General features: G+C 43.1%; 1 protein-coding gene across 1 annotated transcript in view; it reads left to right on the forward strand.

The window, feature by feature from the left end:
* CSRP1 (cysteine and glycine rich protein 1) overlaps positions 1 to 14,796 on the forward strand; it is a 50,568-nt gene that overhangs the window by 12,922 nt on the left and 22,850 nt on the right. The window contains exon 3 of the mRNA XM_077481475.1: positions 14,030 to 14,198. Within this exon, the coding sequence (XP_077337601.1) occupies positions 14,030 to 14,198 (169 nt within the window). The remainder of the gene's footprint in view (positions 1 to 14,029; positions 14,199 to 14,796) is intronic.

Consider the following 14,796-nt stretch of genomic DNA (forward strand, 5'->3'; position numbering starts at 1 on the left):
GGTGGACTAAGCATTGACCGAGTTTCAGTGTTTGCGGGGTCAGAGTACAAGGGATAGTGGTGGCAATACAACAGCTGATTACTTGACCAGATTTTTCCTGCAACCACGGGAATCCCTCCCATGGAGCCAGTGTGTTCTCCCCGACTGGGGTGGCTTCCCCTGCTGGGAGAACACTGATTATTTTTTGCGACTATACAGTAGCAGCCACTAATCATATTCACATGTAAAATCCGATAGGCTGCTTGTACCAAAGCTGATTGATCGCTTAACTTGGGTACATTTAGCCTGCCCATACATGGTTCAAACGATCTATGGTAGGTGGTCCAGCGGTGTGCTCACCCCAGCCGGCATAGTTACTATGGGTATTCGGCTGTGACAGCTGCAGTCTTCTGTGACCTGTCATGTGTCCCAGAAGACTTCAGGAGGGAGGGGGGAAGGAGAACTTCTGACCCCCCCCCCCCCACCCCAAAAAAAAGCTAAATTTCACAAACGGCAGCTGGGGAGGAGGCCTTAAAGTGGAACTTCCCAATTTTGGGTGAAGCTTCACTTTAACGCCTCTCAATTCTAATGGATGAGTAAAAAACATTGAATCTGCCACTAATTATTGTACTAACATGTTACAATTTACAGCAAGTACAACTGGGCAAGTGTTTTAGGTTACATAATCGTGTGTGTGTGTGTGTGTGTGTATGTATATGTATGTGTGTGTATATGTGTGTATGTATGTGTGTATGTATGTGTGTATATATATATATATATATATATATATATATATATATATATATATATATATATATATATATATTTTACATACACCCTGTTTCCCCAAAAATAAGAATCACGCTAGGTCTAAGTTTCATTTTTTTTATTTTTTATTTAACACTAGGGTAACATTATATTTTAGAACACAATGCTAAGCTGGAAGAAGCTTGCAAGCGTCATGACTAAGTAATATGGCTTCTGTCATCTACAGGAAGTGAAAGAGCAGGTCTGGTCATTAGCGATAGCAAGAAACCGCTTTTGAAATCAATGTTTGTGTGTTTTTTTTTTTTTTTTGTTTTTTTTTTTTTCTCTGTAGGGTGGTGGAGTAATACTTATTATATTCATGCCCTTCCTCCTCCTGTACCTGGACAGAAAACTATCACAAATTTGTACCAAATCAATATTATATAATTTTTTTTTTTTTATGCAGGATGTGATTTTAGAGACCAAATTTGTTAACAAGACTATATTATATTTATTTACTCCAAAGCACGCAAGCTACATAAATTCTTAAAATACCTGAACTTGCTACCTGCAATAAAACAAAAATAAAAAAAAATGCATTCTTTGTCACTTAACTGGAAAACTATTTTCTATGGCAGCAGTGCAAAGCTATGAAGTCTAGTCGTCAGAGGCATGGCATGCTAAGGCTCATTCACATGGACATTTGTATCTGACAGCAGCTAAACACCGGTAATCTGCACTTGAAAAAGCTGAAATATTTCCCACAGATGGTTGCGGTTTGTAAACGATTTGAACTGCATTTAGTTGCATCAGCGTTTTCAGTTTTTTTTTTTCCTCTTCTCAAAATCATTCTTGGGGGAGGGGGTGTTATACCCCAGGTTCCTCCTCTTCCACTTTATTGGTAGTTTTCTGAGCAAGCAGAGCTGTGTAATTGAAATGGAATGCAGAGCAAAGCTGGTGCTTACCAATATGTGCCCACTTGAGAGAAGATTGAGGGCCGGTGTCTTGTCAAATAGCGTCCTCCATCAGATAGTGTCCCCTGCGTACTGCGCATGCGCATTACACAGGAACACAGCTCCCGAAAATTGCCGAGGATGAACGGCGCCTGCGCCGTGAGTCCAGGTTCTATCCCCACTATCCAAGTGGACACAGAGTCAGAATAAAAAAGAGCCGAGCGCAGCGAGGCCGAGCCCGAAGCGTGGCGAGCGAAGCTGGCCCGCGAGGGGCCCTCTAAAATTCACAACCCTATGTCCGCTTGGATGGTGGGGCTACCACCTCCACTCACGGCGCATGTGCCGTTCAGCTTCGGAGATTTTCCGAAGCTTCGTCTGCTCCGTACTGCGCATGCGCAGTACGGAGTGGACACTGTGATGCCCGGACTCTATATGCCAGAACACTGGTTCACACTGCTTTAAAAAAACTCCCCGCACCCACTGCATGTGTACTGTGGTATCATGTGATTTGGTGCCTGCAAAACACACTGCATTGTGATCTGGGTTTGGGGTTTCGGTAACCATTAATTGGCACCCGCATGCAGATCGCAAGGGCAGTGCAGGAAACGCACCTTTCCCATACTGTGTCCTGGTGTGTACTGGCCCTGAGGCAGAGAGGCAAATGAAGTGAAGATGGGTACATCCCCTAACATCGCAGAATCTGAGTAGGGCATAGTTTCTCCTGATATGAAGAAATCCGAACCTATCCTGATAAATTTTACAACTTTACCACAATTTCAGTGTCCACCTTTTGACAGCTTACGAACTATTGTTAGACCATGTCTGCAAAGAATGAATACCAACATGAGGATAAATACTAACATTTTAGGAAGAAAAGGGGAAGTGTAATTTTCTGCCACTAAACTCGTTGCCGCCATCTGCAGCTAAATGCCATGAGCGTTTAGCTGCAGATACTTGACCCATAATGCAGCACTTTCCTTTTCCTAAACGCAACTAAACTGTCTGCAACTAAATGTTGCTATTTCTTTTATATGAATAATGTCATTACTTTGCATTGTGTGAGTCAAACTGCTTTTATAGAAGTCTTCTAAACGCAGCTATACTCTCAAATGTAGGCGTCCGTAAGAATTTTGCCTAAAGCCCCATACACACTCAGATTTTCTGCTGACTTGTCTTCAGATTTACCAAAACCATATAATATGAGGTCAGACCATAGGAGTTTGAATTTGTATGCAATCAGGCAGGCCCTTGCACTACATGGTTTTGGTAAATCTGAAGACAAAAATCGGCAGAAAATCTGATAGTGTGTATGGGGCTTAAGGCTACATTCACACACGTGATTAGAGTTGGTGTGAATAGCAGTGGCAGGAATCCAAGATTCCTTCTGTGGCTCAGAGCGGCTAGGCGTGGCTGCTGTGCTCATTCACTATAATGACAGGTTTCTGGCAGCCACATATATTCACAGTTCTCTGCACAGCCAGCGACCTGTCGGTATAGTGAACGGCTGCTGTACCTAGCCGCTGAGAGCCATAGCAAGAACCGCTCTATCAATTCACACCGGTGTGAATGTAGTCGAATGCTGCATACACACGATCGGAATTTCGGCCGGCAAAAGACCAATGAGAGCTTGTCATCGGAAAATGCGACCGTGTGTATACTCCATCGCAATTTAGCTGGCTGAATTCCCGCCAGCAAAAAATTTGAGAGCAAGTTCTCAATTTTTCAGACGGAAAAAGTTTCTATGGGAAATTCCGATCGTCTGTAGCAATTTCGACACGCAAAATTCCTACGCATGCTCAAACAATTTGTCGCATGCTCAGAAGCATTGAACTTTATCTTTTTTCGGCTCATCGTAGTGTTGGTGTCACTGTGTTTAGGCAAGACAGCTTGAGCAGAATTCCATCGGGAAAACTATCAGAGCTTCCGATCGTGTGTACGCGACATTACGAATTGGCTTGACTCAAGTGCTTAGCTATTTTCTTTTCTGATTGTAAACCAGAAGTTGATTCTAATTCCCTTCCTCCGGGACATTTGCAGCTGGTTTACGAAGCTGAACGTCAGGCTAATGCACAACTGAAATATAAAGATCACTTGTTTTACCTGCTAACCACATTGTGTGTGTGTGTGTGTGTGTGTGTGTGTGTGTTTTTTTTTTTTTTTTTTTAATTCCACTCCCATGTTGTATTTTCACATATAAGATAGTCACTTTATTGGTAGAGTTGCATATAACCGTTGCCAGTTACAACAGGTGAGGCAATGTATTGCATGTGTGTGTATGTAGAGATAGTATCTCACAAAAGTGAGTACACCTCTCACATTTTTGTAAATACTTTATTATATCTTTTTATGTAACAACACTGAAAAAACTAGACTTTGCTACAATGTAAAGTAGTGAGTGTATAACAGTGTAAATTTGCTGTCCCCTCAAAATAACTCAACACACAGCCATTAATGTCTAAGGCTCTGGCAACAAAAGTGAGTACACCACTAAGTGAAAATGTACTACAAAGGACAACAAAGCTAATAAAGGGTCTGGAGGACATTAGTTATGAGGAAAAGTTGCGAGCACTGAACTTATTCTCTCTGGAGAAGAGACGCTTGAGAGGGGATATGATTTCAATATACAAATACCGTACTGGTGACCCCACAATAGGGCTAAAACTTTTTCGCAGAAGGGAGTTTAACAAGACTCATGGCCACTCATTAAATTGGAAGAAAAGAGGTTTAACCTTAAACTACGTAGAGGGTTCTTTACTGTAAGGATGTGGAATTCCCTTTCGCAGGCAGTGGTCTCAGCGGATGGCATCGATAGTTTCAAGAAACTACTAGATAAGCACCTGAAGGATCACAACATACAGGGATATACAATGTATAATCACACACATAGGTTGGACTTGTGTCCTTTTTTTTTTTTTTTTTTCGACCTCGCCTACTATGTAACTTAAGGCTGGGTTCACACTAGAGCACAAAGTGGCTCACAGCAGGGAGTCCAGTGCGTCTCCATTCACTGTATCGGGTCAGATTTCAGCTGGAATTTCTGGCTGAATTCGGACCTGAAACGGACCAAAAAACACAGAACCCCCATGCAATTCGCACAAGAGCCACTCCAGAGATTTGTGTGTGAACCGGCTCCATAGAGAGTCGGTCACAATCTCCTGCTATGCGAATTGGATGCAGAGGAAACCCCACATCCAATTTGCAATAGTGTAAACCCAGCCTAAAGCAGGGGTCTCCAACTTTCTCAACCAAGGGCTAGTTTCAAGTCCTTCAGACTTGAGGGGGCCGCACTGTGGCCAGCGTAAATAAATAAAATAAACAATTGCTGGCTGCAGTTTTGAGACCACTGCTTAAAGCATCAGATTCAGCAAACATTTACAATCTGACAATCATGCTGACTTTAGCTATATGCAGGTTCCATTATCATTGCAAAAGAATTAGAAACCACCTATTGCAAAATAATGTAGATATGTACATGGTGGCACCAATGTTTACTGGTTACATATACACTTATCTTAGCAGTTGTTAAGCAGGAAGGGTAAGTAGGAGTCAAATACAGAGCATGCTCTAGTCTGCAGATCTCTCTGGAATTCATATGAAAAATAACTTTGAAGGACTGCTTTAAATGAGTGCTCACCTCATTATTTATTTAATTTTTTTTTAAATTTCCATCTATTAAATCTTCTGCCCTTTTGTTTTAACTTTGGATAGTAAAATATATATATATATATATATATATATATATATATATATATATATATATATATATATATATATATATATATATATATATATATAAAAAAAATTTCTGCCAGTAAATACCTTATACAGCCCACTTCCTGTTTCTTGTCTGTTCAAAAGCCTAGTCTTATGACCAAATGCACAGCTCTCTCTGTCTCATGAGAATTTGCCAGGAAGGTGGGGGGTGATTATTAAAAAGGGATTCCACCTACAAAAAAAATATTAAAAGCCAGCAGCTGTAAATACTACAGCTGCTGACTTTTAATAAATGGACACTCACCTGTCCCGGGTTCCAGCGATGCCGAGGCCGATCGATCTCTCGGCTGCTGCCGCCACCATTCTAGGTGAGGGAATCGGGAAGTGAAGCGAATCGGCTTCACTTCCCGGTTCCCTACTGTGCATGCGCGAGTCGCGCAGCGCAATAGGAATTGTCCGCGCTGTCTCTGAGACCCATGTGTGTCCCAGCAGACAGCATGGCAGGACAGGAAATGGCGTAGACTCCCACAGGAGTCTATGCCCGGAAGTGGGTGTAAATACCTGTCTTTGACAGGTATCTCCACCCCCTCCCCCCTGAAAGGTGCCAATTGTGACACCGGAGGGGGGGGAGGGTTCCGATCAGCGGAGGTTCCACTTTAGGGTGGAACCCCACTTTAAGAGGGCCAGTGAGAGCTGGAGGTGTGTCTATGTAAATCCAGGAAGTGAATAGGCAGCCGCTTCAGCTGCCAACAGTTAAAATGGATGCAGCCAGACTTGGCGGATGGAGATTTCTGCAGCGTATTTGGCAAGTACAGAATCAGTGTGAGATTTTTTTTTTTTTTTTTTATTATATATAAAATATGCAAAGTGGTTGGAGGAAAGCTACCAAATGGCAAAAGATGTTTTTATTACAAATAATGTGAGCAGACTGCAGTTCTGACTGCAGTTCCTCTTTAAGCTCTGGGTTGGATAAAGGAATTTCCCTTGGTAAGCCATTGCATTCTGACAGAAGAACTCTTCATTGTCATGTTGCTGATCAGTGGCTGCAGCCACTGAGCAACAAGTTTTCCATCATGTCCATTGAACAGGGATGTCCACACATGGTCCCTAATGAACTAACTGAATTTCAATCCATCTATCGCCAGTTTGAATTTCAATCCATCTATCGCCAGTTTAACTTTCCTTTAACCACTTATGGACCACCAGCTATCGTTTTACGTCACTATTTTGAAGAGGAATATCTTTGTTATGACAGCAGCTAGCTGCCATTACCCCGGTATCCTCTTCTTCTAGCGGGCGGTCCGCTTTCAGATGAAAGTGGTCTCTGTGGCGGATTTGCCGCGGGATCACTTTTATCGGCGGCGGCAGAGGGCCCCCCTCCCTCTGTAACTCAAAACGTGCAAAGTGTAGATTTTTCTTTTTTTTTTTTAAGCGTTGCCTATGGAGATTTTTAAGGGTAAATGTTTGTCATTATACCACTAGCAGTTGCACTATTGAAGTGAAACATGTTGGGTATCAATGTACTCGGCATAACATTATCTTTCACAATATAAAAAACAATGGGTTAACTTTACTGCTATCTTATTTTTTTTAATTCCAAAAATTTATTTTTTCCCCCAAAAATTGCACATGTGTGCAAATACAATGTGAGAGAAAGTATTGCAGTGACCGCCATTTTATTCTCAAAACAAAATAGAAAGAAAAATAAATAACATTTATATATAATGTGTGTGTGTGTGTATAATTTTATAGCAAAAAACCTGTCTTTAACTTGTAAACACCAAATCTCAGAGGCTCGGTCCTTAAGTGATTAAAGAGCTGCAGTAGAACATTGTTTATACTGCATGGAGCCCTTTAGTGTAAATCAGTGGTCTCCAAGCTGTGGCCAGATGCGACCCTTTGCTTGCCTTTTATCCAGGGCATGAGGCATAATTCCTTCCACTGACAACCAAAATAGGACCCTCTTTCTCCCACTAATACCACTAAAGATCTGGCATTGTTTCTTCCCACTAGGCACAGTCCACCCCTCTGTCCTTCAGTGGTTCGTAAACTTTGGCCCTTTCTTTAGTAAGTTTTGGAGACCCCTGGATTGGTGCAAATGATGAGTTATTAGTGTGAATGGGAGGGATCCCTGCTACCTCTACTTTTGAGTTTAACTCTGAACTCCAGACAAACGTCTTGCTTTGGTTAGGATAGAGCTGGAAATAGTTAAAGGGATTTATTTTTTATTTTTAAACAACAAACATGTTATACTTCCACTCTGCAGCTCGTTTTGCACAGAGTGGCCCCCGAACCTGGTCTTCTGGGGTCCCTCGGGGCTGTCTCGGCTCCCCCCCCCCCCACAAGTACTTCTCATGTTCATACGAGCTTCCTGGCATGGTGAGAAGTACTTGCGGGTGCGCTTCCATGATACAGCCGGCAGCTATAGCCGCTCACTGTATCACTCGTCCCCGCCCCCCGGCGCGCTGCGTCAGTTGGATGTGATTGACAGCACCGTGAACCAATGGCTGCGCTGCTTTCAATCCATCCACTCTAGCCAATCAATGGCCAGGTTGAGCGGCGAGATTGATATCGGAGGCGAGAGCGGGACTTTCGAGGGGTCAGATAAGTAAAACGGGGGGGGGGGGGGGGCTGGCAATGTCCACATTTTTTTTCACCTGAATGCATTAAGGGGAAAAAATGTTTACCTTTACTACTCCTTTAAAGCTTTTTGTTGGGTTTTTACTGCTGTGTCTATTGGAGAGATTTCCCCTTGCTTCCTGTTAGCCCTTGTACACACAATCGGACATTCTGACAACCAAATCCGTTGGATTTTGTCCGAAACTGTTGCATACACACGGTCGGACAAAGTTGTCTGAAAGTCCAATCGTTCGGAACATTGTGACGTTATTTCGTTATGACGGGACTACGTTCAGGCTAGTAGCCAATAGCTTTGGTCTAGGAATTTGATCTGAGCATGCGTGCCACTTTGTCCGATCGGAATTCTCTACACATGATCGGACAAAGTCCGATCGGATCATTTGTCGGAAAATTTTATAGCCCTGCTCTAAAACTTTGTTGGTCGGATATTCCGATGGAAACAGTCCGATGGAGCCCACACGCGGTCGGATTATCTGACAACACTGTCCGATCGGACGTTTTCCATCGGAATGTCCGACTGTGTGTACAAGGGCTGTGTGTACAAGACATTTCGGTAAATCTCCCAGAGAGGACATGAGAAATTTTAATCACACTTTTAGAGTGGGGAAAGGTTAGAAAATATGAAAATGTTTTACTGCTGTCTGTACCTTCCTCTCCCAGGAATACCCACTTCCTCCTTTTTTGTTCTGATGTCACAGAAACAGAATTGAGAGAAAACCAGAAATGTTAATTCCCTACTCTATTCAAAGCTTAAAAGAGTTCTATGATCACATCATACACATTTTATTTTTATAATATCAGCACATCATTGCCTACTCACAAGGCATGGAGATGATCTTTTACAAAGTAAATTTATAAACTTCAAGATCATTTTTGGTATAATAGGAGTAGGCCAGCATGAATTTTAAAATACAATGCAGAAATTAATATGATTTTACATTTTGTCCATAGATGCACTTTAAAAATAAAGATTTTGATTGAGCTACTGTGGGTAGTTACATTTATGTATTTACCTCTATGCCCTACTATTGTGTCGTTTTGTTGTGACCTGTATTGATTATTGGATTTATTCGAGATTTTATTGTATAGACTTGTGTTTTTATGTAATTTGAGCATTGGTAATGATCTGCAATATTTCAAGTAGCAGTAAATGACTTTGGTATAAACACAGGCGTCAGATATATTATGTTTAGCGGGGCCTGTCATGTCACATCCCAGTATGGAAATACCAGACATGATTTGTAGCAACACAAATTGCAAAGTACAGTGTGATGATTTCCAGCCTTCCTTCTGTTGTATCTTTTTGAGTGGCAGAGCACTGGCACAGGATTTGAACCTAAACAATTGAAGGAAATTTTCTCTGTTAATATTTGTAAATCTGAAGAACGTAAGGATCAGGAAAAGGCTAATGAGCTATTGTATGGTCATACGGCAGGCTTGTCTTGTTACAGAAAGGGGTTTCAGTGCATGAATTATTATTTTTTTTTCCCATGCACAGTTGTTTGTGGCTGCAGACTTTCTCAGAGAAAAGGTGCAGGAACTCAACCATGCTTGCCAAATGCACATACCTGCCAAATGGCATCAAATAGTAGCTCTTCCCTCTGCATACAACTACCTCCCTTCACTGTCCTCATCTTCTCCCCCCTCCTTAAAAGCTCCACCATCTGTCATATGTCTTACCTTAGTTTCAATATTAAGATGAAGCACCTATCAGGCTGTAGTACCTCCCAGCATACTATACTATACTGCAGTCACTTGCAGGGGAGGTCATGCAGTAGGATCATCAAAAACTCACCAGGGAGAAAATGGAAACCACAGAGGGTGCAGCCTACCATACACCCTGTCCTGCCCTTGACTGCACTGAACCCTGGGCACCTGTTCTGTATCTCCCTTGACCCTGTGCGGCATTCAGTGGGATCTGCACAGGAGATCTGACCTGTGGTAGCTACTGGGAGATAAGCCATCACTTGTAAACTCAGAATCTGGACTTCAATGTTACCAAGTGATAGTGGTGAGCAGAAGACCTGAGCCAGAGGTGGTGGAACCGAGTTCCCCTTAGTTCCTGCTAATAGAAAGCCCTGAATATTTCTTTGGCCTCCTACAGACAGGAAAAAGGAGAGCCTATTTCCTTGGCAAAATAAAGTATGAACATCATTAGAGGAGAGGGCATAATTACCCCATGAGTTTGCCACTGTTCTGTCACTGTTCAGTAAGCAGGCTGGTGTGGGCCTTGGACCAAGTTATACTGCCTAACTGCTGTAGAAAAAAGGCCTGGCTGTGCTGTCTATTAGATGTACCTAGATTGCTGGTATGGCAGAATTAAAAACCCTTTTTTTTAGGTAAAAAAATAAGTCTATCTGTATGTGTGCTTGGAACTATTCACACACCATGCCTGTGGAATCCCTCTAGAACAGGGGTCTCCACACTGCGCCCCTTTGCTTGCCTTTTTTATTTGGCCCTTGGGGCACTTCTCATTCCACTGATATGGGACACTGTTCTCAGTGCCCACTGACACCGGCAATGGGGCATAATTCCTCCTACTGACCTCAACAATGGGGCATTACTCCTCCCCCATAATACCAAAGATGGGGCACTGATGCCAGAAACCTTTTCTATTCCTGCTGGCCACAGTCCGGCCACCCCTTAAGTCTGAAAGCCAGTAAACTGGCCCTTTTGTATAAAAAGTGTGGGGACCCCTGCTCTAGAAGCTGGAAATCACTGTAGCAGATACCCCTACTGCTGCTGTTCCCACTAGCTTTTGGGCCCTGTGCAGAGCTGTTGCCCTACTGAATTCCGAACACAGGGGGTATTTATCACCTTGTCTATTCAGAGAATGTATATGTTTAGGCTGACCCACTGTATCAAAGTGCTCTTTCTATGGTTGTATACAGGTGTTTGTGTGTATACTTTAGTTGTATAATTAACCTAGTAAAAAAGAGCTGAGTATGCTTTTCTTGCTTTGATCCTATCCAGCTTGATTGCCATTCTCAATTTAGTTGGCGGGTTCTCTCACATTACATTAAAAAAGTAGATCAAATATTCATTTTATAACATGTATATAAACAAATATTTTGTTGTTTTTCAAAATGTTAGTTAATCTGTACTTTGATTTACAATTAGCGTATATCTTAATATTACAATTTTAAGCCTTGGTCCACACTATGAAACGCACGTGAATTGCACAGGAACCGCACCACATTCCCGTTCAATTCACATGCAATTCAAAATGGTGTGATTTTTGAGCCCATTCATTTTGGAACTGCACTGCAACCGTATTACATGGTACTTTTGTACCATGCCATCCAGTGCCAGCGAACTCCTTGCATTTGCGACCTGCATCTTGGGTTGTGTTAAGATTGCACTGACAGCCGCTGCGGATCACACGGGCAGTGCGACTTGAATGGTTTCCCACACCACATTGATGTGAATCTAGGCTTATTCTTTAGGATTCAGAGTAAATCAAGTTCTAATTTGAGGCCCAATGTTTTTTAGACAGGCATCATAGTCTATAATCCCAAATAAAAGGCAAATTACTTCTAAAATAGGTAAATCTGTGTGGCATGGATGAGGGCTGTTTAAAGTGTTTGTTAACCCCCCACTTTGACAATTGCGCGGTCATACAACACTGTGCCCAAACTAAATTTTCTTCCCACAAATGGAGCTATGTTTTGGTGGTATTTGATCACCTCCTAGGGTTTTTTTTATTTTTTGCTAAAAAAAGTCCAACATTTTGAGAAAAAAAATGTATTTTCTTTTGTTTCTGTTTTATAAAATTTTGTTTTCTCCATCGCTGAAGGCCACTGATGGGGCTGCACTGATGGATAGCACTGGATACCAAAATTCACCGGGTGACGTGTTTGTGCAATTTCTCCTAAGCGGTGACAGGGCACAGGATTTACTCCACTTCAGTTTCACGTTTTTTATGTATATGGACACTTTTTGAGTTGATTAATTTCATTTTTTTTTATGTATATTGAAGCATGTATTGACTTGTAAGATACCTGCGGTATTATTAAGAACTAGAGCACTTTATTGGTATCACTTAAGGTTTATTATAATAGTGCCCCCTCATTATTTACAACCCACACTGGATAGGCAGCACTGATGGCTGGCACTGGATAGGCAGCACTGATGGCTGGCACTGGATAGGCAGCACTGATGGCTGGCACTGGATAGGCAGCACTGATGGCTGGCACTGGATAGGCAGCACTGATGGCTGGCACTGGATAGGCAGCACTGATGGCTGGCACTGGATAGGCAGCACTGATGGCTGGCACTGGATAGGCAGCACTGATGGCTGGCACTGGATAGGCAGCACTGATGGCTGGCACTGGATAGGCAGCACTGATGGCTGGCACTGGATAGGCAGCACTGATGGCTGGCACTGGATAGGCAGCACTGATGGCTGGCACTGGATAGGCAGCACTGATGGCTGGCACTGGATAGGCAGCACTGATGAGGAGCTACTGATTGGCATCTGAAGGACACTGACAGGCATTAATAGTGGGGCATTGATTGGCACTTGGGGCACAGACTGGCAGCTGATGGGCACCTCATGGGGGCTGCCCCCCCCCCCATGGGGAAAGCCGCCGATCGGCTCTCCCTGTCAGTGCGAACCAAGGAAAGTAGTTTACTGGCACTTCCTGGTTCATGCTGTGATTGGTCACAGCTGATCATGTAGTAAGAAGTCTCTACCGATCGCCGCGCTGTGTGGACTTGCGCTGGCATTTTATCCTGAAAGACATCATATGATGTCCAGTCAGAATAACAGAACCACCGCTCAGCCATTCTAATATAGGCTGGGCGAGAAGTAGTTAAAGCATGTTGTACAGCACAATGCTTGTGCTGTGTCGTTTGGGCCCCTGTAACACCTAAAATACCTGGCTGATCCTGCCTTGCTATTACTCTCCTGCCTGCAAACTGACCACGATAATCCCATGGCTGCTGAGTCCTGACATTGTGGTCTGTTTGCATGATTCTGTCAGCTGCAGCCTGCTATCTGTCTGTGTCCACTGCCTGTCTCTGCTCTACCAGGAGCCCCCCTGCTGCTGCTGCTTTCATTTCAGCTATGAAATAAATGAATAAATGCTCCCATCCTGTGTTCTGTAAAAAAACAAAAAAAACACTGCATTATTGTACCAGTGTGAGCTCTGCTCCCGGTGCTCAGCTAATTCTTCTCCTCCCTTGTCTCTCCAGCTCACAACTGCAATGGGCGGGTCCTTCCGCTGACATCAGCCGGGGAGGAGGGGAAGAGAGGAGAGAGTGCCGAACTGCAGACAATCAGCTGAGCGCCAGGAGTGGCGCTCATACAGGTTCAATTGGCGTGCGTGCGCGCGTGTGTGTGGTGTGTTTTTTTTGTTTTAAAGGACAATTGAACCTGTATGAGCTCCACTCCTGGCGCTCAGCAGATTGTCTGCAGTTCGGCGCTCTCTCCTCTCTTCCCCTCCTCCCCGGCTGATGTCAGCGGAAGGGCTCGGACCTGCCCACTGCAGAGTACAATAATGCAGTTTTTGTTTTTTACAGAACACAGGGACACTTATTATAATGGTGCAGAGAGGATGACAGCATTTAATAAAAAAGGGTTAACAACCACTTTAAGCAAACAGTGTGTACTTCTTAACCTCTTGGGTTCCAGGTACAAGGAGTTTTAGCTGGTATTCCAACTCGCCTCTTTCTGTCTTGGCTACTGCTATGATTTCTAGCCCAACTGTGGGGAAAAAAGAAAAGGGGGTTTATTCAGTAAGGCAACACAAATTTCAGTGACTGTGTTCAAAGTGCAGTATTCCTTACAACAAATCGCAATTCATCTTTTTACTGATCTGATTCCAGTAAAATGTAATCTGTTTGAGTTATCACACTTTGTTTAGTATAAATGCAATCTTGGTTTATTGAGTAAGCCTCAATCGCTATTAACACATTTTGTGGAATACTTTTATTGTAATTTAATTGTACAATTTTTAATTCCCAAATACATTTTTTATTTTTTTTTTCTGTAGTGGTATGCAAGAAGAATCTGGATAGTACCACTGTTGCGATTCATGGGAATGAGATCTACTGCAAGTCCTGCTATGGGAAGAAACATGGGCCTAAAGGATATGGATTTGGACAGGGTGCAGGCACTCTAAGTATGGACCGGGGTGAAAGCCTGGGAATCAAGCCTGAAGAGTATGTTTGTTTATTTCGATATTTGCTGATATTGAGTCATGTTTTCATTTCTAGAATCGCTATTAAACCCAAAACCAAAAATGTTATATAGTAGCTCACCAAGGCTTTTTTTTTTGCCTCTGTTTGCACCTGATGATCTGGCCAGTTTCACCCCCCCTGTAATAGTGCCCCTACTCTGAAGCACAGAGCAGGGGCAGCATTGTCATTCTAGGGGGAGGGGAGTGTTAGATGCACTGGCAGAGTTGGATACACCATCAAATTGAAGCCAAACTCCAACTCCTCCTACAGAAACAGTGTTGTGTGTGTGTTTGGATACATTTATAAAGTCTTATACACACTAGTAGAGTGTTTTCATTTTTATTTATTTATTTTTATTTAACCCAGCAGGACTGAATGAAAAAAAGCTGACCGCTCAGGAGGAGCCATTGTACTAACTATCCAATGTTAGTAAAGCAATCTCCCCTGCTGTGCTATTGTGCTCTGACGGGGATGGCCCCCCCCGCCAGAGCACTGCAGTCAGCGTTCTCAGCCATTGGCTGAGAGCGCTGACCAGGAGCCGATTGGCAGACCTTTTTTTTTGGTCATGCCCCTTCCACTG

This window comes from Lithobates pipiens, unplaced genomic scaffold (genome assembly GCF_037356315.1).
Source record: "Lithobates pipiens isolate NorthernLeopardFrog02 unplaced genomic scaffold, aLitPip1_a1.2 Scaffold_16, whole genome shotgun sequence".
Classification (NCBI taxonomy): Eukaryota; Metazoa; Chordata; class Amphibia; order Anura; family Ranidae; genus Lithobates; species Lithobates pipiens.